At 44.3% G+C, this 23,201-nt stretch overlaps 3 protein-coding genes across 3 annotated transcripts; 1 reads left to right on the top strand and 2 right to left on the bottom strand.

Annotated features, from left to right (window-relative positions):
- Positions 1 to 209: 209 nt before the first annotated feature.
- On the bottom strand, positions 210 to 4,409 carry LOC147062723 (tubulin alpha chain-like). The gene is made up of 4 exons (XM_085927663.1): positions 4,240 to 4,409; positions 2,349 to 2,571; positions 2,119 to 2,267; positions 210 to 1,360 (listed from the first exon to the last, which is right to left on the bottom strand). The coding sequence occupies exons 1-4, from the start codon at positions 4,240 to 4,242 to the stop codon at positions 383 to 385; spliced, it is 1,353 nt and encodes a 450-aa protein (XP_085783789.1). The 5' UTR covers positions 4,243 to 4,409; the 3' UTR covers positions 210 to 382.
- A 2,923-nt stretch (positions 4,410 to 7,332) lies between these two features.
- Positions 7,333 to 11,386, bottom strand: LOC147062724 (nuclear receptor subfamily 4 group A member 2-like). The gene is made up of 7 exons (XM_085905508.1): positions 11,093 to 11,386; positions 10,168 to 10,940; positions 8,627 to 8,756; positions 8,400 to 8,557; positions 8,135 to 8,334; positions 7,885 to 8,063; positions 7,333 to 7,727 (listed from the first exon to the last, which is right to left on the bottom strand). Exons 2-7 carry the CDS (start codon positions 10,933 to 10,935, stop codon positions 7,480 to 7,482), a joined length of 1,683 nt encoding a protein of 560 aa, XP_085761634.1. The 5' UTR covers positions 10,936 to 10,940; positions 11,093 to 11,386; the 3' UTR covers positions 7,333 to 7,479.
- A 504-nt stretch (positions 11,387 to 11,890) lies between these two features.
- On the top strand, positions 11,891 to 22,482 carry gpd2 (glycerol-3-phosphate dehydrogenase 2 (mitochondrial)). Its single transcript, XM_085905494.1, has 17 exons — positions 11,891 to 12,122; positions 13,203 to 13,309; positions 15,684 to 15,852; positions 15,917 to 16,041; positions 16,109 to 16,206; positions 16,278 to 16,441; positions 17,013 to 17,177; positions 17,251 to 17,395; positions 17,467 to 17,660; positions 17,722 to 17,856; positions 17,934 to 18,109; positions 18,627 to 18,758; positions 18,821 to 18,979; positions 19,202 to 19,314; positions 19,403 to 19,481; positions 19,550 to 19,648; positions 20,470 to 22,482. The coding sequence occupies exons 2-17, from the start codon at positions 13,208 to 13,210 to the stop codon at positions 20,593 to 20,595; spliced, it is 2,181 nt and encodes a 726-aa protein (XP_085761620.1). The 5' UTR covers positions 11,891 to 12,122; positions 13,203 to 13,207; the 3' UTR covers positions 20,596 to 22,482.
- The last annotated feature ends 719 nt before the right edge of the window (positions 22,483 to 23,201 follow it).

Here is a 23,201-nt window from a genome sequence, read left to right on the forward strand (position 1 = left end):
CGCCGTTTCCAGTTGCCTTTGGGTGTGATACGAAGCTTGAGAGGTGCTCATAAATGTAGTTTAGGATCTCTCACGTTTCACATTAGTGGCATTATATTACTATTTTTGTTACCAAAGTTTGATAAAATGAATTGTTTTGCATAATTATGATTCTGTTTTAATTTAATAGTCTATCCATCCATCAAGCCTTGCAGAAAAAGCCACAGAAGCAAATGTAAACCATTTTATTTGAAAAGAAGGCACCGACATGTTCTTTCACACTCAAGAAAGGCAAACGTGACGGGATCGAGCGCTTAACATACTCGAGACTAACGTTGGTGTTTACGGCATGGGCCGTTAAAAACGCAAGCTCGGCAGAAACGAGGATGTTCACGCTGCCTTTCTAATACTCCTCTCCATCATCGTCATCTTGTTCCGATGAGTCGACTCCCACCTCTTCGTAGTCCTTCTCCAGGGCGGCCATGTCCTCTCTGGCCTCGGAGAACTCGCCCTCCTCCATTCCCTCGCCGACGTACCAGTGCACGAAGGCCCTCTTGGCGTACATCAGGTCAAACTTGTGGTCCAGTCGGGCCCAGGCCTCGGCGATGGCCGTGGTGTTGCTCAGCATGCACACGGCCCTCTGGACCTTGGCCAGGTCTCCTCCGGGAACCACCGTAGGAGGCTGGTAGTTGATGCCCACCTTGAAGCCGGTGGGACACCAGTCCACAAACTGGATGGACCGTTTGGTCTTGATGGTGCTGATAGCCACATTGACATCTTTGGGCACCACGTCGCCACGGTACAGCAGACAGCACGCCATGTACTTGCCGTGGCGAGGGTCGCATTTCACCATCTGATTGGCCGGCTCGAAACAAGAGTTGGTGATCTCCGCCACGGTCAGCTGCTCGTGATACGCCTTCTCGGCAGAGATGACGGGGGCGTAGGTGGCCAGGGGGAAATGGATACGCGGGTAGGGCACCAGGTTGGTCTGGAACTCGGTCAGATCCACGTTGAGGGCTCCGTCGAAACGCAGAGAGGCGGTGATGGACGAGACGATCTGACTGATGAGTCGGTTCAGGTTGGTATACGACGGACGGTCGATGTCCAGGTTCCGACGGCAAATGTCGTAGATGGCCTCGTTGTCCACCATGAAAGCGCAATCCGAGTGCTCCAGCGTGGTATGCGTGGTCAGGATGGAGTTGTACGGCTCCACCACTGCGGTGGACACCTGAGGCGCCGGGTAGATGGCGAACTCCAGCTTGGACTTTTTGCCAAAGTCCACCGAGAGACGCTCCATCAGCAGAGAAGTGAAGCCGGAACCGGTTCCTCCTCCAAAGGAGTGGAACACCAAGAAACCTTGGAGGCCGGTGCACTGGTCGGACTGAAAGAATGATGCATTTTCATGAGGTTTTTATTTGATTCAAAAATAATTTGAAATGAATTATATAACAAATGTGGAGTACCTGTTGTCCACCCATCAAATGTGAAGTTATATAACCATGATAATCTTTTGCGAGCTTTCCGTTTCTTACACTGTGTCCGCGCTGAGTGAGTCATTCTGAATTTTGGAGCGCTAAGCGTGGATGTTAAGTGCATCGCAATTCATTTACTAAGACGCGCAGGCCCGGAGTGCTTATCTGGATAATCCGGCAGTTTCCTGAGGGGCGGGGCCGGTATTCCAGCCCACACAAATACTTAAATTAAAAAAAAAAAAAAATGTTATTTAAAAAATAATTAAGACAACATTTTAATTAAAATTAAAGTAAAACAAAAATAAAAAAAATCATTTTTATTGAATTTTAATTCATTTAATCTCTCCTGCCGATATGTTTTAAAATGAGTAAATAAAGAACGTCCCATATATTTATTATATTGGTAGGGGAGGTCTCATCAAGGGCTTTAATATGAGCTATGACTCAAAGGTGTTTGCTGAAAATATGTCATTTTGTTACAGGTCAGATTTGACCCGAGGCTTTCACACTCACCCCCCCAAAAAAAAAAAATATTCAGCAGAGGGCCGACTGACCTACTTACTTGTCCACCAAGTTTGGACAAAAAAAAAAAAATTGCAGAACATTTGAGTGCTAAGCTTGCTTTTCAAACCCAAACCAGACAAAAGTGCAATTAGCCTCAGCTCACCAATTTGCGGATTCTGCCCAGCACTGCGTCGATGTGCTCCTTGCCAACCGTGTAGTGACCACGGGCGTAATTGTTGGCTGCATCTTCCTTCCCGGAGATGAGCTGTTCCGGGTGGAAGAGCTGACGATACATACCCGTGCGTACCTCATCTGCAATAAAGAACCAGCGTCTATCAATTATTTATCAGCTTCAATGTTGATAAGAGATAAATACTCTGTTAGTGTACTTACCGATAACGGTGGGTTCCAGGTCGACAAAAATAGCTCGCGGCACATATTTGCCTGCGCCGGTCTCGCTGAAGAAGGTTGTGAAAGAATCGTCGACGCTCCCCGCGGGCCTGGTGCTGGACATGTGGCCGTCCGGCTGGATGCCGTGCTCCAAGCAGTACAGCTCCCAGCAGGTGTTGCCCATTTGGACACCGGCCTGGCCAACATGGATGGAGATACACTCGCGCTGCAAGAGATGAAGGACAGGCACTGAGTCTTTAAGTTTATTTTCTTCCTAACCCTGGAAAACAACTCCGTGGGTCATCGTGACCTACAACAGCCAGTGGTGGTGATTGATTTGCACGTGGAGGGAATGGGGCCTTGCTAACACACCCTGCTCAAGAATTTGAAATTTTTTTTTTTGGAAGCAAGGGCAAGGCAGAAATGGGGAGGTGCAGGTCATGTTAAAACTAGTCGAGTCTCATTATTTGGCCTGAAGCAGTCAACCCACATGGATCTGATCCAAAATCCTGAGCTGGTGTATTTCCGTTGTAACAGTCAGCAAGCTATTTATCCACAAGAGTTGCTTTCAACAACAAAATGGGAATGTTGTAGCCTTGTGACTTTATTCTCTTTAGAGGGGAGGGGGCATGACTCACAGAAATGTTGTGAAATTCCTCTCTCTCTATCCCTCCCTCCCTCCCTCCCTCCCTCTCTCTCTTTTTCTCATTGTGTTTTTTCCAGTGACGCCCCAAGAGGAGCATCTGCGTCACTGGCTGGTATACATTCAAACTTTCCAAAACACTACAGAATGACTTTTGTTTTAGACTTTCTAGCCTTGACCTTTGACCCTCTCTTGCCCTTCCGATAGCAGCCAGCCTAGCTATTTTGAGGGATTCAGGCTACACCCAGTAGGGATGCCATTTTAAATCAACAACTACCCTTCATCTAAAACCCAACAACCAATCATTTGAATTAAGAGTTTGGAAGTGAGATCTTAATGGGTATAAAAATAAATATGAAAAGGGTTAGGGTTTATTCTATTAACCAAATCTAATACAATAGCTTTAGTCAGGCCAGACTTTGTTCACTTCAATTGTATAAAAACTCAAATTCAACATATCCTGCGTGGATTGGGAAAAGTCTCCAACTGTCTTTGTTTCCACACCCTCCTGATGTTTACGATTTTATCCCATGGAGTTAGTTATCAGCTTCTTGTATCTCAACTCGGCTTGAAATCAAATGTTTGAAGTAGTAGTCACAACATGGAGGAGAATTCTTGACCTAAATTCACAGTGATCGCTCTTCACGCGGAAACCGCACGCGCATGCGCACACGCACGCTTACCGACCGACATGTTGCGCCGTGAATGCTTCAACAGGAAGTGTCAGCAGATTAACAATTGCGCCAATCATGGCTTGCTCTCAACAAGCTATGAAAAGTTTCAACACACCCCGATCCCGCCTCAAAATTCAAGTCAGTATCCCGCTCAACTATTCCCGAGTAATAAATTTAAATTAAAATACTTTTGCATAAATCCTCATCAGCCGCGTGATCACATTTACTTGCAAATTGGGCTCATTTCTTTTTTAATCCCCTAATCAGGTTGCGAGCAAACAAGACAAAACGAATTTATGACGACGGCCTGCGTAGAAACTGCATGAGCGAGCATTCCGAAGCGCCTAAGCCGTCCCGCCAGGCCCATATGGAAAGTGTTAACCTTCAGTGAAACCACAGTCACATGCCTGGAGGCGCCTTTCCATTGCTGTGCTTCCTGCGCATTTCTGTTAATTGTGTTCTTTCGTTGAGATGATGTGGCACTTTCGAGCTAACAAAAAAAAAAAAAGAACTTGGAGAAGAAGCTCAATGTCTCAATACTAAATGCTGACAAGAGTAACAATGATAATAAACTCACCATTCTGTCGTTGTTGTCGTTTTTTTGTTGTTGCAAAAAAAAAAAGTCAAAAGCAGAAAGTCCTCACAGTGCACCTATTATGAGATCTCTGTGAGTGAAGTCCCATCAGTGAGTCGACTGCACAAACTTTTATAACTGACAAAGGGGGAGGAGGCAGCAGAGGTGGAGCCAGCGGTTGCATTTCCACCCCAGTTGGGCCTCCACGATAAGAAAACACTTCCTGGATTCCATTTTCAAACCAAGAGCAGGAGAGGTGTAACCGTTGATGATTCATTTTCGTCACACTTGCATTCACCAGGAAGCCTGTTAAGACGTTTTACGATTAAATTATGTCTCGCTCAAATGTGTAATTGGAGGACAATTAAGGCACGTTTTAAAAAAAAACCTCTAATTGTATATTATTTCTTTTTTCCGATTGCAAGATCATAAACCATGATAAAATAAATATATTTGAAAATATATAATATATAAAAATATATATAAAATATTCTATATATTCTATATATTATATATATATATTATATATAAAATAGTATATAATAATAATATATGTATAATTATAATAATAATTATAATATATTATTATCTATCCATTTTCTGAACCGCTTAGTCCCCACGGGGGTCGCGGGCGTGCTGGAGCCTATCCCAGCCGTCATCTGGCAGTCGGCCCTAAATGACACTCACGAGATATGCTGAACTGGTTGCCAACCATATATAATATAATTTATATGATAATATTTTTTATGCCGGGAGAATCTATGTATGTTTTTGCTGAAGACCAATGGGAAGTATAAATAATACACTCACAATTTGTAACATGTCGTCGTCTCAGGTTTTCTTAAAGCTTAAATGTTATTGACATCAACAAGACTGTTCCCACCCGCGTTCAGTGAATGGATGTTTTTGTTTGCGCCACTTGTTGTAATATTAACGTTTAGCCACCAGATAGCGCCATCGTCACGTTTCGTTGCACTTGTCCCTCACAATGTCTCTCGTTGGTAGAAAAAAACAATAAAGAACTCGGAACTATCAAATTATACTCAGGCTTCTCCAGGGATTTTCTTGATGAAATATTTGACATTAGAATAGCTAACTAATACGTTTATGGAGACTTCTATGCCCTGTCCATCAAGTTCTCCATCCACTTCTGTAGATGGAGAACTTGGTTTATGACCTTTGGAGGACTGGCAGGGTTTACGTGTATCTCCAGCTGTGAATGGAAGCATCCTCATAATCCTCAAAACAAACTTTCGTGCCCTTCAAGACTTTGTCCCCCCGGATTCCTCTTCAAACGACCCCCGAGAAACTCTTGGTAAAAGGAGATGGTTTTGTGATAAGCAATTTGTTTGTTCCTCCCCGTCTTTCAGATCCCGAGATTATTTTTCCTTTGTTAAGTATTTCTTTCTCATCTTCTACTCAGACGGCGAGGAAACAAATCCCTTCTTCACTGGTGTAATTATCACCCGTTGGTTTATTAGCTTCAGGTATAAATGAGAGGTTTCAGGTGCTTGAGAGTCACTCTGGACACTCGATGTGCTCTCTTTTGTGTGTGTGTGTGTGTGTGTGTGTGTGTGTGTGTGTGTGTGTGTGTGTGTGTGTGTGTGTGTGTGTGTGTGTGTTTGGTTGCAATAATCCGATGCATTGATTCAAGTGTTTGGACCCCTATTGACAGACAATTTCATGTGCAATTGAGAGACTCATTGAAGGATTATCCATTTAAAATTGAACTCTTCCAATTATTTTTTATTTTTTTTGAAGTGGACGCTTCATTTAAAGTACTAATCTCTTCAAAAGAAAATCTTCTGATCCGTTTTGTGTTTTTTTTAAGTTTGACATGAATCAAATTCGAATGATTAAAATGTCTATCTTCTAAAGTCACTGAAATTCGCTAGGATAGAGCAAACGTGTTATATGTTTGCGAGTCAACAAGCTACTTACCATCTCTGCCCCTGATCAGTAATTGGTTGAAATCTGCGATGGATTACATGTTGAAAATCAGCAGGGGTGCGAGCCTTTTGACCCATCAGTGGTGGTCCGGTGCTCAAGGGGGCTCTGTGCTGCATGGTGCCGATAAAGCTTTAAGCTGTATTGATGCCGGATGGGTGCAGAGATGAAAGTGAGCGCTGACAAACTGATGAAAATATTATTTGATGTTGCCGTATGGCCACAAGCTGGGCCGGAGGCTGGAAGGTCTCCAGCATCCTGGAGGAAAAAAAAAAATATTTATTTTTAAAGTTGGGAAGTGGTGACTGCTTCATTGGAACACCCAGTGGCAATTTACACAATTTAATTTACGTTTTGATTACGTCGTATTTATAGAAATCATCGATACTATTCAGTCGCAGGTGCATTTTCAGACAGTTATTTAATAGCACAACAGAAATGTGAAACATTTAAACAAAATAAATGACACTCACGAGATATGCTGATTATTAAATTGAATCGGGGATGGGAAAATGCTGACATCAGCGAGGGCCATGTGAGGATGAATTTGATATTGGATTGATTGATTCTGAAAGACTCTGTCTGTCTGTCCATCTGTCTGTGTTGTTCTATTAGTCTGTCTTGTTGGTATGTCATCATTATTTATTACATTATTATATTATATTATCTTTACGATATTACTATTAATGATAATTGACAGTAATGATAATAAAATCATATTAATATGAACTATTATTATTGTTAATCATTATTATTATTACTTTTATTATTATTATGAGTAAGAGAAATAATATTAATTTATTCATTGTCACACCGTATCCCTGTGTACTGGTATTATAGTTAATTGGTCCATTTCCTCCAAACATCAATCACTATCCTAATCAGAATACTAAATTGGCTGCCGATAAACCTTTATTGATTTAGTGGCCTTTACTCGACCCCTTGCGTGTGAAGTTGACCCCTTTTTTCACAGCTTCTTGATCTAAGCATATATGAATGAGTCCAGCAGCCCTCAAAGGTGATTTATTCAATGAAACGTGACAAGACCATTACAAATATAAACAAAAGGATTTCCACATTCATATTCGCACGACAATTATGATTTTGCAAATTCAGTTTTCCTATTAAAAAAAAAAAGGGAAATTGCATAAAAATTACAATTAAATCAAAATTCACATTTAACATGAAGAGGTCAATAAGAATAAAATGTCTTTCTGTGCTCGAATCTCCCAACAAATCATCAATCTACACGGGAAAAACTTCTGCCATTGTCCTTGAACGTATCCTCTGGCCTTTTCAAAAGGGCAACGTGTCGAGGAATAACTTATCTATGATTGCGGGCGGCGGCACCAGATCTTCCAACTTTAAATAAAAAATCCTCTGCAGGCCTTGAATGCACAGAGTGCGAAGTTCAGGAAGCTTTTCCACCAGTCGGTACAAATGCTTGGCGTCTCTATCTGCGTACACGCTGCCGTCCTTCAAACATTGGACCACGCTACTTTGCAGCTCCTCCACCTTCCGCGCTTCCTTCAACCCGTGTCGCTCTGTCCGAAAACACGCACCAGACGTTAGCATGTCATATAGCCTAGCATAACAGATGATGTGACTTCCTTGACACCAATTGCTACATTCCTAGTATTTACTTTTGTGCACAGAAAGGGAAAAAAAAAAAGCCAAGTTGGAGCATTTGGATCATCTCACCGGTGACCAAGGCGAGGGCACATATGCAGGAGAAGGTAGAGATGTCCAAATTCATCTTGTGTAGATTGTTGGAGAATTCCACAATGCTGTCAATCCACTCGCCAAAGCCCCGCAGACATTGGAGGCGGTGCCACACGGAGCCGTCACAGAATATCAATTTACCTTCATCGGGGTTCGATCTGAGACCAAATCAAGGCGTGCAAATAATCTTCGTTTGTTTTCACGACCACATTACATTCGTTCGATTTACCTGTACGACAGACGTAGCACAAAGAGTTCCAAAAATGACGAGTAGAACAGAAGGTCTTGGTCGTGTTTGGTCAGAGAGATAAATCCCGGAATCTTTAACGCCCACGCCCGAATCACTTCCATCGATCGGGTCAGGAGTCCGTAAAACTGACGTACGTGCTGAGCGTCATCTCCCGGAGGGCTTTCCGGGTTTTCTTTGAACTGCACAAGTGAAGAAGTGAGTCATCTGTGGAATAAAAGCTCCTAAGATGGAGAACATTTCTTACTTTGCCGTAGTCCAGGCGCGAGGGCGACGGGTTGGACTCCACGTGCGCTCGGACGAGGAAACTCAGAAGCGAGTTGACCGGCGGGGACGAGTCGGGGAGAACTTTGGACTTGGATGGAAGGCGACCCCTGCGACCTTTTAGACTGTCTGTCCGCACCACTGGATAGTATGAAGATTCAAACATGAGGTCATGTTACAAGAAGCATAACGGTAAGGTTCAAAGGTTACCTTCTTTGACCATTCCGACCGCCAGGCATTTCTGGAAGCGACAGTACTGGCAACGGTTCCTCCGCCGTTTGTCTACGGGGCAACTCTTGGCCGCCAAACACACATACTTGGCATTTTTCTGCACTGTGCGCTGGAGGGAGATGACAACAATGAGTCACTGCACAAACCATTTATTGACAAAGAGTTTGGGTCGATATTTTGGTCACAGTGATAGCAAAAGTGTGTCACGGTTCTTCTCGATTTGTGTTTTGATCAGAAGATCTAAGCGTCCTCAGATGCTTGTTTGTGTGGATGGAAAAGCCAAAAAAGCCTCTTTGAAAAAAAAGCAGCTCGGTCCTTCTCGGTCCAGTGGGAGCTCCGAGGCGCCGAATGGCATGTGTGCCGACAGGTCGGTCTGGGTAAATATGGGGGTCGTGGGCATTCATAATTGAGTTAATTGTCCGGGGAATCTTGAGCAAAGAGGGCTTCTTATTCGCAGCACGTTAACGGTGAGTTTCAAACAGGACATTTGGCCCCGTCGACATTCGGGGCACGAGGTCAAAAGCGAGCATGTGAGGCGAAATCTAGTTTTAGCATTCTTTATTTTTTATTCATCCATCATATCCATTATCGGACGTACTGGAGCCTATCCCGGCAGTCATCGGGCAGGAGACGGGGGACACCCTGAACTGGTTGCCAGCCAATCGCAGGGCACACAGAGACGAACAACCATTCGCACTCACAGCTAGGGACAATTCAAAGTGCTCAATCGGCCTACCATGTATGTTTTTTGGGATGTGAGAGGACATCCGAGCGCTCGGAGAAAACCCACGCGGACACGGGGAGAACATGCAAACTCCACACAGGGAGGGCTGGAGGTGGAATTGAACCCGCACCCTCATAACTGTGAGGCGGACGTGCTAACCAGTGCCCCACCGAACCGCCCGGCATGCAGGTTTAGTTGATTACAAATTTTCTGTATGCCCAAACTGCACATCTTGAACATTCAATTTATTTATTTATTTATTTATTTATTTATTTATTTAAATTTAAGCTTTTTTTTATTGGAATCGTGTGACTCCCCGCCACTTGAATAATTATTTTAACTCTTTAAAACTAAGAATGGTGATCATTTTTCCTTGAATTCATTTTTGTTTGTTTTTTACATTTTCAAAGCATCCATTCACATACAGAAGGTGAAATCTAGGAACAATTGAATTTTAATCTTTATGTCATTTTTTTTTACTTCAAATAATCATTTGAATTATTTCAACACGTAAACTCTTTCTATTTTTTTTATATATTTTTTTTAATTCAGCAGTAGCTGTGACTTTGCCCCCCTGGCTGGCTTTTGGACCACCCTGCTGCAAATAAATGTCACATTTTCAATATAGTGCCTACCAATATAGTTTGCAGTTTTCACAAAAAAAAAAAAAAAAGGTGTCTGCGGCTCTTACGCATAACTTTTGTTTATCCAGTGGCATAAATGACAACCAACTGGGTGCTAATCCCAGAAATATCGGAATCACCTATAATATCGTTGAGGTAAATGTGCACCCCACCTTGAAGAAACCTTTGCATCCCTCGCAAGTTCGCACTCCGTAGTGCTGACAGGCTGCGTTGTCCCCGCACACCGCGCACAATCCCTCCGCGCTCGGTCGTCCTCGGCTGGGGGTGGAAGGACTCAGGTTGTTCCTTAAGTGCTGAGTATGGGCGAGCTGCAGAGGGTGAAACCCCGCACAACAAAAAAGACCGGAAGAGTCCAGCGTCTGGTCCACGTTGGTGGACAGGTGGAAAGGGCGGTCAAATTTCATAGGGCTTGAAAAGTTCCGATTGTCTTCTTCAGTATGTTTAATGGAAAACAGTGAGAATCTGGATAAGGAGTTTTTCCTCTGCGCCGAATAGTCTTGAGGGATCAGAGAACCAGAATCCTCCCACATTGGTGGACTTTGAAAGTTGGGCATGATGGGTGCGCGCGAGGATGAAGACTGGTAATAGTAAACGGAACTGGTGGAGGAAAGCAAATCAGCCGCTTGCAGATGTTGACCGGGCTGAAATCGGGCTGGGCAACCGCGCGCATCTTCCGTCTTGACGCACGACAGCTCCCGGTGATGCGGTATTTGGAATAGACACTGGGGCTTGACGTCGTAGCCGCAACTGTAAGCTTCTGCGCCCGACGGCGAAGCTGAGATTTCACTGTTTGCAAGGTCCATGCTGAACTTGACAAACTCCGGAGTGATCAAGTCACAGCTCCGCTCTCCGACGGCGCACTGAGACGCCGGGCTGGCTCCTGGAGGAGAGGAGCTGAATTGCGTCTGCACGCATGGCATGGTCACTGCAATCGGATTTCAAAAGTGCAGGAGAGTTTATTACACACTGAAGAACAATCTAATTCCACTACAGTAAAAATGTAATGATTGGGAATATCTGAAATAAATATCTATCGTATCACTTGACATTATTCTGGCTATGATATGTGTAACCTACCTTCAACGTTGATCTTGGTTGGCGGAATGTAATCCAAAACGGCTGCAAGTCTTTTTGCCGTGCAGCGATCATGAAATCCACTTGCTGGTGGCAAATGCAGATTTGGTTCCAGAGACACCGACAATGTGCTTTTGTGTGCTTGGTGCGTACGCGTGCGCCACAACCATTACGCAGATGGGGGGGTCTCTCTCTCTCTCTCTCTCTCTCTCTCTCTCTCTCTCTCTCTCTCTCTCTCTCTCTCTCTCTCTCTCTCTCTCTCGCTCTCTCTCTCTATTTCTCTCTCTCTCTTATTCCCTCTCTATTTCTCTCTCTCTCTATTTCTCTCTCTCTCTATTTCTCTCTCTCTCTCTCTCTCTCTCTCTCTATCTCTCTCTTTCTCTCTCTCTCTCTCTCTCTCTCTCTCTCTCTCTCTCTCTCTCTCTCTCTCTCTCTCTCTCTCTCTCTCTCTCTCTCTCTCCATCTTTTTAATGCAGTTGTTTGAAGGTATTTTTTTGTGCAATGTATTTAAGTTTATAAATATTTACGTATGTTCCAACACTTATGTGCAGTACGTGTTAACAACGAATCTGCGCGTAATACGACTGACTGTCTTACAATCATTTTAAATGACTTTAGGAATCAAACTTCTGTATGGTGTTTGATGAACGCTTGGGCGAAACCATTCCTTTAATGGCAACGTAATACTGTATGACGTATTGTTCATATTTTGTGTGCCAAAAGACGACAGCTGGTGGCACTTGGCTCTTTGTAATGATTCCAAGAGGGACGCTGGGGGGGGACTTGAGCATGCCACTACTTCGGCACGTCATTGTGAAGGGCAAGGTCGTCTATTCCGAGCTGTGATTGGACATAAAGACCAGACGCGCGTACTCTGATTGGTGAAAGCTCACGTCACTCAAACGTAGCTCCATTTCCTGGTTGAAGCTGTCAAACTCATCGGGCTACCAGACAGGCTAGGACAACCGATGCCTCGTTCTCCGCCCTGCATCGCCCTGAGCGACCGTTTATCAAGCCCCAAACAAGGCAATCTGTAAGTGAAAAGCGCCTCATCTTTTATTGTCATTTATAATCTCAATTATTATTCAACATCTTTATGGTCCGTTTGTCAAAAGACATAGTGTAGTTCGCGCCTCGTAAGCCAGTACTGTAATAACCTTGTGTACGCGTGTTGTTATTATGCGTAAAAAAAACAACAACCAGATTTTAAAGTAAAAACTACAACAAAACCAGGAAACTTTTCTGTTTGTCAGTTTGTATGACGCATTGCTTTTTTTTCCTTTTTTCCCCCCCTCTTTCATTTTCACATCACTTTATTCGTCAGCGTTCGTCTCCGACAAAGATCAAACCGGAGAGCATTGTAATCCATAGCAAGATGTCAGCTCAAGATGAGGGCTCAGTGCAAAAGACACAATCACACGTTTGGCATTACTACAGCCAGCCAGAAAGCCCCACTACGCCCTTTCGATGCTGACTCATAATTGAGCGTGCATGTTCGGCTGATGTCAGAAGAGCCACCGGGGCTGGCCCAGCATTGGCGCTATCCCCTCAGCAGTGTGACTGAGTGTGGATGAGCCGGCTCATCCAGCTTCTCCGTCTTTCAACGGAACTCATTGTAATTATTTGCATTCACATTAATGAGTTGCCTATCCAAGGTGTGAAAGCAGACATGCCATTATACTCTCAGAAGGTGTCTTCCAGGGGGCCAGTGACGACGGCTGGAAATTGTGTTAAAAAAAAAAAAAAAAAAGAAATATTAATATATTATTAAACATAGGGCATCCTAAGGAAATAAAGTATGAAAAGGAATCCTCCCCATTAGAACAGGAAGCCTAACCACAACCCAAGATAAAAGATAAATAAATAGACTCATTAATATTATAATATAAACGAATATGGCATTTATGTTCTTCACAGAAAATGAGCTAAAGCTGGTGAATTCCAGGTTGAAAAAAAACCAACACATTTTTAAATTGAAAATGGGTTTCACAGACCCAATCGGGGTTAAACAGAACCGCAGCATTCACCACTTGTCGAACTCCTCCTTACTCCAGTTTGAGGTTGGCACGCCTCCCATACGTACCCCTCTCATAACACGTTGCTGTTTTCGCAGGGAATATGGCGTTCAGGAAGGCCTTCAAACGGACGGCTATGATCGGCGGCGGAGCCGTCGCTACCGTTTTTGGTCTGTCACAGCTCGTAGAGTATAGGAAGAAGCAGGTAAGTTGCAAATGAACATTGTTGTTGACAAAAAAAAAGTCTTCTATACATCAGGAGGTTGGAATGTAATTGATGCCTTTAGGATATAGTACAGTACCTTATATGTACCTCATTTGCCAGATGTTGCGCATGAAGCAAATGTGGGTCACTTGTTCCTGTGACTTATTAAAATGAAAAGTCATTTTTTTGGAGGTGTGGCTAAAAAAAAGGGTCGGGTCATTACTTGCAGGGTGTGTTCATATCATTTAGCGTTACCTTTTTTGTCCCTTTGGTCAGCTCCAAACCGTAGGTAGGGAGAATTGACTTCTGACGCACCGAAATGAAGCCTTGTGTTGTTTTCCTTTTTTTTTTTTTTCCCGCTCTTAACTTTTCTTGTCCTGCCACCCCACCACACGCCACATAGGCTACACATATGACACTAGTGATAAATCATCCTGCAGGGTTTTATAACCTTCGTGCGAAGAAGCACAGAAAGATTGTATTTCCTTACATGTGAAGAATTAAGCTCCTCCCACTGCTTATGATGAATTCATCACAGCATTCGTGAAAAAAAAATGACTTTGATTCATGCACAATTTTTGTGTCAGGAACTACTTTGGATGACATGAACGCACGGAAAGGGATAGATTGTGCTTTCTCATGCTGCTTAGTCACTGGTGACTCATCTAATTTTTGAGTGAGATTTGCACAAGGAATGGCTTCTAGGAAAAGGAAAATTGCAAGTAGGACTATATTAAAACAAAAGAACAGTGAGATTTGCACAAGGAATGGCTTCTAGGAAAAGGAAAATTGCAAGTAGGACTATATTAAAACAAAAGAACAAACAAACAAACAAACAAACACACACACACACACACACACACACACACACACACACACACACACATACATACATGCATACATACATAAATAAATAGGAAAAAATAATGGAGGAAGAAAGGAAGGAAGGAAAGGAGGAAGGAAGGAAATAATGAAGGAAGGAAAGAAGAAAGGAAGTTAGGAAGGAAATGTAGTCCTAGCCAAAATTGTTGTGCGATTTTGCAAAACTTAGTGCGCCTTTAAAAGATCCAAAGACCCTTTACAAGGAAAGTCCCGGGTTACCAAAAAAGACACTCGATACGCACACATCGATGAAAATCTTTGCACCGAAATAATTGAGTTGCCATTCATTTCAATGGGGGGGAAAAAAAACCCACTACCGAGGTTTGACTATACATCCCTCATTTCATTTGTCATTTTCACCTTTTTTCGTCTCTACTTCATTTTGTGTCTGCATTTCGAAGATGCTGTCAAAGCAGTCCCGGTGTTTTATAAATAAACAAACACGCCCTGCCCTGCCCTGTCCTCCCTTCCACAAAACTGCACTGAGTCCTCATGGGGGCATCTTATAGCTCCTCATTTGATGTTTTAACGTCCAGCCTTGACGCTTTCGTCATCTGAGAGGGGCGAACAGCTGCGTTTCCCCTCGACCTTTGACCCGACGCGGACCTATATTTGAACATCCGCTGAGCTACCACATAGCAGCCTTTATTTAACTGTTCGTGCTAATGTGAACTTTGTTTGTGTCCCGTTGCAATAATGTCTTTCTCTTGCCTGTCGCCGCCAACCCAACCAAGAACGGATTGGTAAGCAAGAAGCCCATGTTGATGAAATCTAATCATTTCCACAATAGTTTGTAATCATGCATGCCCTCTAATCCCAGTAATTCTAATCCCCAACATTTAGCTCTGTGCTGATATATATATATTTTTTCTACCTATCATCACAGAGAGAGAGAGAGAGAGAGACGATGATTTCAGTAGCAAATTGCAAAAGCCTGCTCGCATTTGCAAGTCAAATGGCGCATGTGCTCTCAAGCAGCTTGATGCAATCATTAAACGCGAAGCAAAAAAAAACAAAACAAAAAAACGGAATAAATATTTCATTAGCTAGGTGAGATGGCACGTCCTGGTGTCAGAGGAGAGACTGTTGTTGTGATTATTATGACTTGAAATCATTCCCTAATCAAATGCAGGACATGAATGACTGCAGTGATTTGTGTTGTGTGTTTTTGCAAAGACAAGTCGCATGTGGCAGCAGGTCACGCCGAGCCTCGACCCCCCCCCCCCCCCAAAAAAAAACAACCTGGATTTTTAGCAGCGCTTCACTTGAAAACTAGAAGACAAGCGCACACTTTGCAGCTTAATATTAACAGCGCTTGTTGATTTTTTGCTAACATTCATTTTGAACTTCATCTTGGATAGAAAGTAGAAGAGCTTTGCTTTTGTTTCTCGTAGCTTAACGCGAATAGCATGCAGCAGATCGACGGGCCCGCTAACTTTCTTCCAAAAAAACAGCGTGGCGTAATTTGCACGCACGTCTGCGTCACATCCAGGCTCGGTTAGCTCGCGTGGCGGCAGAAGCCGAGCTGAAGGCTCCCTTTCGCCACGAGCTTCCCTCGAGGCGGACCCAGCTCGCCACGCTGAAAGACAAAGACTTTGACGTCCTGGTCATTGGAGGCGGAGCCACCGGTGTGGGATGTGCCTTAGATGCTGTCACGCGCAGTAAGAGCTTTCAATACATTTCAAATTCTTGTCAAGATGTTCCCGTGAGCATTGTCCTCTGTAGACCTTCAGACCGCTCTCGTGGAGAGAGACGACTTCTCTTCCGGCACGAGTAGCCGGAGCACCAAACTCATTCACGGCGGCGTTCGCTACCTCCAAAAGGCCATCATGAAACTCGACTATGAGCAGGTATGGAATGCCGATGTTCCTCGGTTTATTTTCCAGATGTTTCTTGAGTGGACATCTCCCACAACAGTACATGATGGTGAAAGAAGCCCTCCACGAACGAGCCAACCTTCTGGAGGTGGCGCCTCACCTGTCAGCGCCACTCCCAATCATGCTTCCTGTTTACAAGTGAGTTCGGACTCATTTGGATTTTTTCCAATCCATGTGTGCTTCCTCACCGTTCTCACGGGTTGTCCCAGATGGTGGCAGCTTCCGTATTATTGGGCGGGCATCAAGATGTACGACCTGGTGGCCGGCGTTCAGTGCTTAAAAAGCAGTTACGTCCTCAGTAAGACCAAGGCCTTGGAGTTCTTTCCCATGCTGAAGAAGGACAAGCTGGTGGGAGCCATCGTTTATTATGATGGTAAGCGGCGGACATTTTTTTTTTTTTTTTTTAGTCCAAAGTTACTTTTTGAAGAGCTGAGTAGGTTGACCTTGGTGTTTTTCGCTGAGATGCTTTCCGAGAAATACTTGACAATAGCAAATGCGGTAATGAAGAATTCCAAAGCCAAAATTGAAAGTAAAATTGCAAAACACGTTGCTACCGGTCCTACCGTTGCCTCCATGATAGAAAAGTTCTTTTGGGTTTAAATGGTGACAGTCCAGCCAGTGATTAAAAAAAAAAAAAAAAATGTGGACCAGAACCTTCTAAGAAATGATTCTGCCTACATTTCTTTTGTACATTCCGTCAGCCTTCTGCTGCCCCGACAGCCGGAGTGGAGGATGTTTTTTTTTTTTTCCCCTCAATTTCTGCCATCTGGTACAATCACGCTTGTGACATTTCCAAAGTCTGACCTTCTCTCCGGCGATGCAATTGGTCGGACTGTCTAAGCAACAAATGTCTTCCGCCTCCTGTCTGTTGTCTTCACCGTCGAACAACCAATGTGCGTTTGCTTTTTTTTTTTTTTCCCCCTTTCCCCTCCGTCGCCCCGCAGGGCAACACAACGACGCCCGTATGAACTTAGCCATCGGCCTCACCGCAGCCCGCTACGGTGCCGCTATGGCCAACTACACCGAGGTGGTTCACCTGCTGAAGAAAAAGGACCCGCAGACCGGAAACGAGACGGTATGCGGGGCACACTGTCGGGACCTTCTCACAGGTGGGCAAAGATCGCTCGCTAGCCGTCGAGACAAGCATTGGGCTGTCGATCACGTGTCGTCACTGCTTCGAAGGCGAGGAATTCGATGTCAAAGCCAAATGTGTCATCAACGCCACCGGGCCCTTCACGGATTCGGTGAGGAAGATGGATAACCAGGAAACTCCAAACATCTGCCAGCCCAGTGCCGGCGTGCATATCGTCATCCCGGGTTACTACAGGTCCGGACCTTGCGATACACGGCACACTTTTCAGCTCATCCGACTGATGGTTTTTTTTTTTTGCCACGCAGTCCCGATAACATGGGCCTGTTGGATCCGGCCACAAGCGACGGCCGGGTCATCTTCTTCCTGCCTTGGGAGAAGATGACCATCGCTGGAACCACAGACACTCCCACCACAGTCACAGCCCACCCCATCCCCGGCGAGGACGACATCAACTTCATCCTGAATGAGGTCCGCAACTACCTGAGCCCCGACGTGGAAGGTAAGAACCGCGGTTCGGTCCGGAAGCTCGTCAAACGCAAACTAAATGTGTTACGTCGCAGTGAGACGAGGCGACGTCTTGGCAGCGTGGAGCGGAATCCGCCCCCTGGTGACGGACCCCAACTCCAAAGACACTCAGTCCATCTGCCGTAACCACATTGTCAGCATCAGTGACAGCGGATTGGTCACCATCGCGGGTCAGCTTCTTTGTGTTTGGGTCGATACGAAACGGTTCATTGGGCCACTTTTATTTCAAGGGCGCTTCCGTCCTCAGGTGGCAAGTGGACCACCTACAGATCCATGGCTGAGGAGACTCTGGACGCTGCCATCAAAAAACATGGCCTCCCAGCTGAGAAATGCAAGACTGTGGGCTTGATGTTGGAGGGCTCCAAAGACTGGACGCCGACGCTTTACATCCGTCTGGTGCAGGACTACGGCTTGGAGCAGGAAGTAGGATGCTTTTGTTTGTTCTATTTAGTCGTAGCACGGAATCGTACCAGACCAGAAATTCAGAAGCAGTCACCTACATTGACCGCTTCCCCACCTCGATGTTGATTTTAACGACGTCGACATTTCCAAGACTTGACACGAGAAGAGCTTTTATGCCGAACGACGCCATTAGCATGAAGTCCATCGGATCCATTGATTTACATCGGCAACAGTTAGCCACTACCCCCCCATTAAATTCACTAGAACATTGTTTCGGTGGAGGAAAGTCCTGGTGCGGTTCACTTACTCCTTATTAAAAGCGCTCGAAGGCGCCGCGAAATATTCTTCAAAGGTCACTGCTGATATTTGGACAGTGTTTGCCCTTTTGCATGATGGGTAAGCCGACGATCTGAATAGCAAAACGCTGTTGTGTATTCTGTAGACATCTCGACAACAAGGTGCTCCCAATAAAAAAAATAAAAATCCATCATTCTTGCAATTGGAGGTCAATTAAAAGCATACCGGACCTTCTGTTTAGGTCGCACAGCATTTGGCTTCCACGTACGGAGGGAAGGCGTACGACGTGGCCAAGTTGGCCATGGTCACAGGACAAAGATGGCCGATAGTTGGGAAAAGGCTTGTGTCGGAGTTCCCCTACATCGAAGCTGAGGTGAAGCGCGATGGCGTCCAAATGATGTCATCGGCGTCGTCACGGTCTACGTCCCGTCGCAGGTGCTGTACGCCATTAAGGAATACGCCTGTACCGCCATTGACCTCATCGCCCGGAGGACACGACTGGGCTTCCTGAACGTGCAGGCGGCCGACGAGGCCCTCCCGCGCATTGTGCAGATCATGGCCAAGGAATTGGGCTGGAGCCAAGAGCGCAAGACGGTACCAAAACCCGCAACTATTTTCTTTTGAAAACTGGTTAAGTCCCCACTTGGGTTTTCTATCAGCACAATGAGGAAGTCCACACCTTAGACTCTGTTACTGTGTGCCTGTAATCCGAGCTTTTATTGTCACTCGAGGGAGGAAACTCATTCAGCAGTGAAGAAAAAAAAAAAAAAAAAAACATCCCAGATCGACCGTGATTATATGATATCTATCTTCTAGGCCGAGCTGGAAGCAGCCAAGAAGTTCTTGTACCAAGAAATGGGCTACCGATCCCGCTCGGAGCAGTTGACCAAGACATCTGAAATGACCCTGGACAACCAGGAAGTAGCCAGGTACGAACGTTCTCCGTCCAAAGGTCTGCCGTAAACTCTGGAGTCAGTCATTGAGAAGGAATGCGCTCGACTTTGATGTGCTCGGCAGGTACAAGAAGCGATTTCAAATGTTTGATAAAGATCGTAAAGGATTCATCACCACGCTTGATGTCCAGCAAGTCCTCGACGTGAGTTTCCCCTGATCGTCTTTGATGTAACCGGATCAAGATTCCATCCCGTTTTCTTTTCTGTGTAGAGTATCAGTGTCCACATCGACGAGAACGCCCTCCATGAAATTCTGAACGAGGTGGACGTCAACAAAAACGGACAGATCGAATTAGGCGAATTCCTCCAGGTAAGCGACGGCCCGTACAAATTGGTTTTCTCGCAACAATCGACAAAAATACTCGGATGAACATTCCGCGAACGTGGGGGGGGAAAAAAAAAAGAGAAAAAGCGATTGTCCGTCTCAGACCTGTCGCACACAGCAGGTGTGAACTCTCAACTTAATTAGGACGGAGAATGCACGACAGGTATAATGAGGCCTGCCTTCATCCGTCGCCAAATGACTTTCTCACTTTTGCTTCGACTTGAGAAAAGAGTCATTATGAGGGAACGTGATGACACTCTTTTGTCTTCATTAGCGCGAGCTGCTCTTGAGCGCACATCCGCTCGGACTCGCCAGAGGACAGCAGAATATTGTTTTGTGCTGGAGGATGTTCAACAACTCTCAAATACTCGGGTGACTAATATTGATGGAGGGAAACAGCTCGCTCCAAATATCTCGATAATGTTTTAAAAGCGGGACTGGGCGAGACTGTCAAAACGAAAAATGTCGGCAAGGAAGCCACAAAGTAGTTCTCATTAGTTTTGGCCGTGTTTCAGAGCCTCGGAAGTGTTCATTTAGCCTAATTTTGAGGTCACAATTTGCAACATTCAAAATGGCTCCCCTCACAGACACGTTTTGAGAACTACGTAGAAAAAAAATTTGTTTTTTTTGTTTTTGTTTACTTGATTTACTCTGCTGTTTAATTGGGCGGTCACTCTGCTAGGTATTTGTAGCTATGAAAGGATCAAGTCAAGTCAAGTCAAGTCTAGCAAGCCATCGGGTGTTGGGTTCATCGGAGCACGTGAAGGTGGTCGGACCGCTCACTTTCTTGATCATGTGTCATTTAGTTAATGAGCGCCGTCAAGAAGGGCCACGTGTCAGACAGCCGCCTTGCCATCTTGATGAAGTCCGCCGAGGAAACGTTGGATATGAGGGGCCCCGTGACGGTGGACCGAAGCGGAGGCGGAGTCTAAGCCCGAGCCCGGGTCTGGTGGGGCTCTCCTGTCAACAACCTCATTTGAATGACAATGCAATCAGGCCGTTCCTGCCCGTGTTTGGCCTGAAACGCAATCCAATGATTGAGGTTTGTTTTCATGGGCCCACAACTTGATTGGTTCTTCTCGACATCAGGTGCCTCAGACGTTTCATAGCGCACAATGTGACTATTTATAGCATCGTTTTTTTTTTTTTAATCAAATCTTTGAAATTTCTATCTTTATAATATGTTTTTTTGGTAGTTTTTTTAACTCAGCACTGATTGCTGTCAATTCTGCTCTGAACGGAATCTCGTGCTTTATTGTATCGTTCACAATGTCTTCTTCTTGGGCTGCAAACATTTGTATTCATGCTAATTGCAAGAGAAACGGGCAAAGACGCTGATTATAACAAATTATTCGCAGACACTCCTAAAACGTCTGGGTCAAAAATAACACAAATTAGATGAAATAGCTCACCCAGCGCTAGCTGTTCCTCAAAGGTACCAATCCAAAGCTGGTTTCTTAACACCTAATGCAATTTTTTAAGGGGAGAAAGGAACTTTTCCCTTTCAATGAAATCCAATCATCTGCTGAGTTAAAATAATGAACCTCGCACACAAGTGACCCAATTTGCTCAAAGGCTGCATGCTAGCAAGCATTTTTTTCAGCGTGTCCATATTTCAGGTGTATGCATCTCTTACTTTCCCCAAACAAGAACTTTCTCCCCATTGAAAGTGTATTTCGTGCTCAAGTGCGGTTTCATGTATCAAAGTTTGTACACACGTTCTAGAACGTGAAACCGTCGCTCTACTGTAGAACTCAAGTTAACTGTCCAGAGGTCGTGGCAATCCGCAGACATGCAAAGATGTCTCTTGATTGTTTGGCGTTACTGTACATTTGTGCAAGCACTTCACCGCCAATTTGCAGCCAACTTTTTATGCAAGCGAGATTTTTTTACTCTCCAGGAAGCTGAAGGTGGTCAACTTGGTCAACATTAGCCACAGCAACTGCAAACTCCCACTGACACTCATGTTTACAGGTTGTGAGCTTTAGCCGTACTCTTTCTGCTTTTATTTAAAATTATTTATAAATATATATAGTATATATATTTTTTACTGTAGACATTTAAAGTTAAGAGACATATACCAAGTTGTAATGGAAATATTTACATTGATTGCAAAACAGGGGTTTTAAAAGGGATTCTATATTTTTTATGACTTAGTAAAAAAAAAAAGGATGCTCAAGTATTGTATTTGTTCTATTTTTGAAGTTGTTTTTCCCGTGTGAAAGGGGAAATCCGCGTTAATGCCGTGAACGAGGTGCTACATTTCAACAAGTCGGAGCACACTCAAATGTTTTGTTAAAGGAATGTTGGATGCGTGCCTTCTCAGGTTGAGGCAAAGCCACCGCCAGATACTGATTACCACGTCATTGGACTATTTTTTTTTTTTACAAGGGCTAAACTGAGCTTGAAGGTGTTCCTCAAGTTTCTCCTGCAGAAGCTCCCAAGTGACTTGAATGCATATTCTTGGAATCTCACGTCAACACGTGCCTCCGTTTTTATCGTGACCCCTCCCCGTCGAGCAAGCTGTGCATTTATAATATGTCGTCACTTAGATTTTTTGTCTTCCATATTTTGACAGCAAAGATCGTCAAACTGCCAATGTTGCCTGTCATCAATCGCTCATTGCAAAACCGTCTTAAATCGCCATGTTTGATTGTCTCCTTTGGGATGAAATTACAGCTTTATCTATAGGCTCAAAGAGAATCATGTTCTGAGATTTTTTTTTTTTTCCCCCACCTGGACTCTTAAGAATACTTCTGAGCCGGTATTCTAAGGAAACAAGGCAATTATCAAATTAAATGTATCTTGTTGCTCTATAAGCTTTTGTGTGTTTTTGTGTTATGCATTGACATCATTCCCACTGGGCACCAACCATGTGACAGGGCGTCATGTGAACATGCCACCGTATACTTTATGAATTGAAGCTATAGAATTCAAACTTTTTGGTTGAGATGGATGACAAGATTTTTGGAGCACCTCCCAAAAAAAAAAAAAAATTGATAGTATAGATTAATTTATTATGAGTGTCCTGTACTCAAATTAACAAATAAATGACGTCACACAAGGATTTGGTTTCCTATGGGTGACATTGGAAGATACCCGATCAGGTTCCAGCTGAACAAAATGTTCCCGTCGTGAATTCTGTCAAAGACGCAAGCACGGGAACGCGCACGTATGGTCTTTTTTTTTTTGTGAAAGGTCACGTCGAGATATGAGTGACAGCTTTAAATCCTCCCATTACAATTTGCCACGGCGGAGACAGCCGTGGTTTGTTCATGCTGGGAAACGGCCGCAAGCGCGTGGAAATTAAATCACAGGACAAATGTTGTCATGTGCTCGCTATATAATGCCGATTCTTTTCACACTTGAGAATATCCGGGCATGCCACATAAAAAAAAGATTGTGCCACAATATGACCACCTAAATCATATTTTGTGGTTTGTGTGTTAATCTTCCTTGTAAGCCACTTAATGATGCAACAGGACAAAGAAGGGTGGGAAAAAAAAAAAGCAGCAGCCAGACTGAGATTTATGGTTTG

Source organism: Syngnathus leptorhynchus, chromosome 1 (genome assembly GCF_054491065.1).
Source record: "Syngnathus leptorhynchus isolate UIUO chromosome 1, UIUO_Slep, whole genome shotgun sequence".
Taxonomy (NCBI): Eukaryota; Metazoa; Chordata; class Actinopteri; order Syngnathiformes; family Syngnathidae; genus Syngnathus; species Syngnathus leptorhynchus.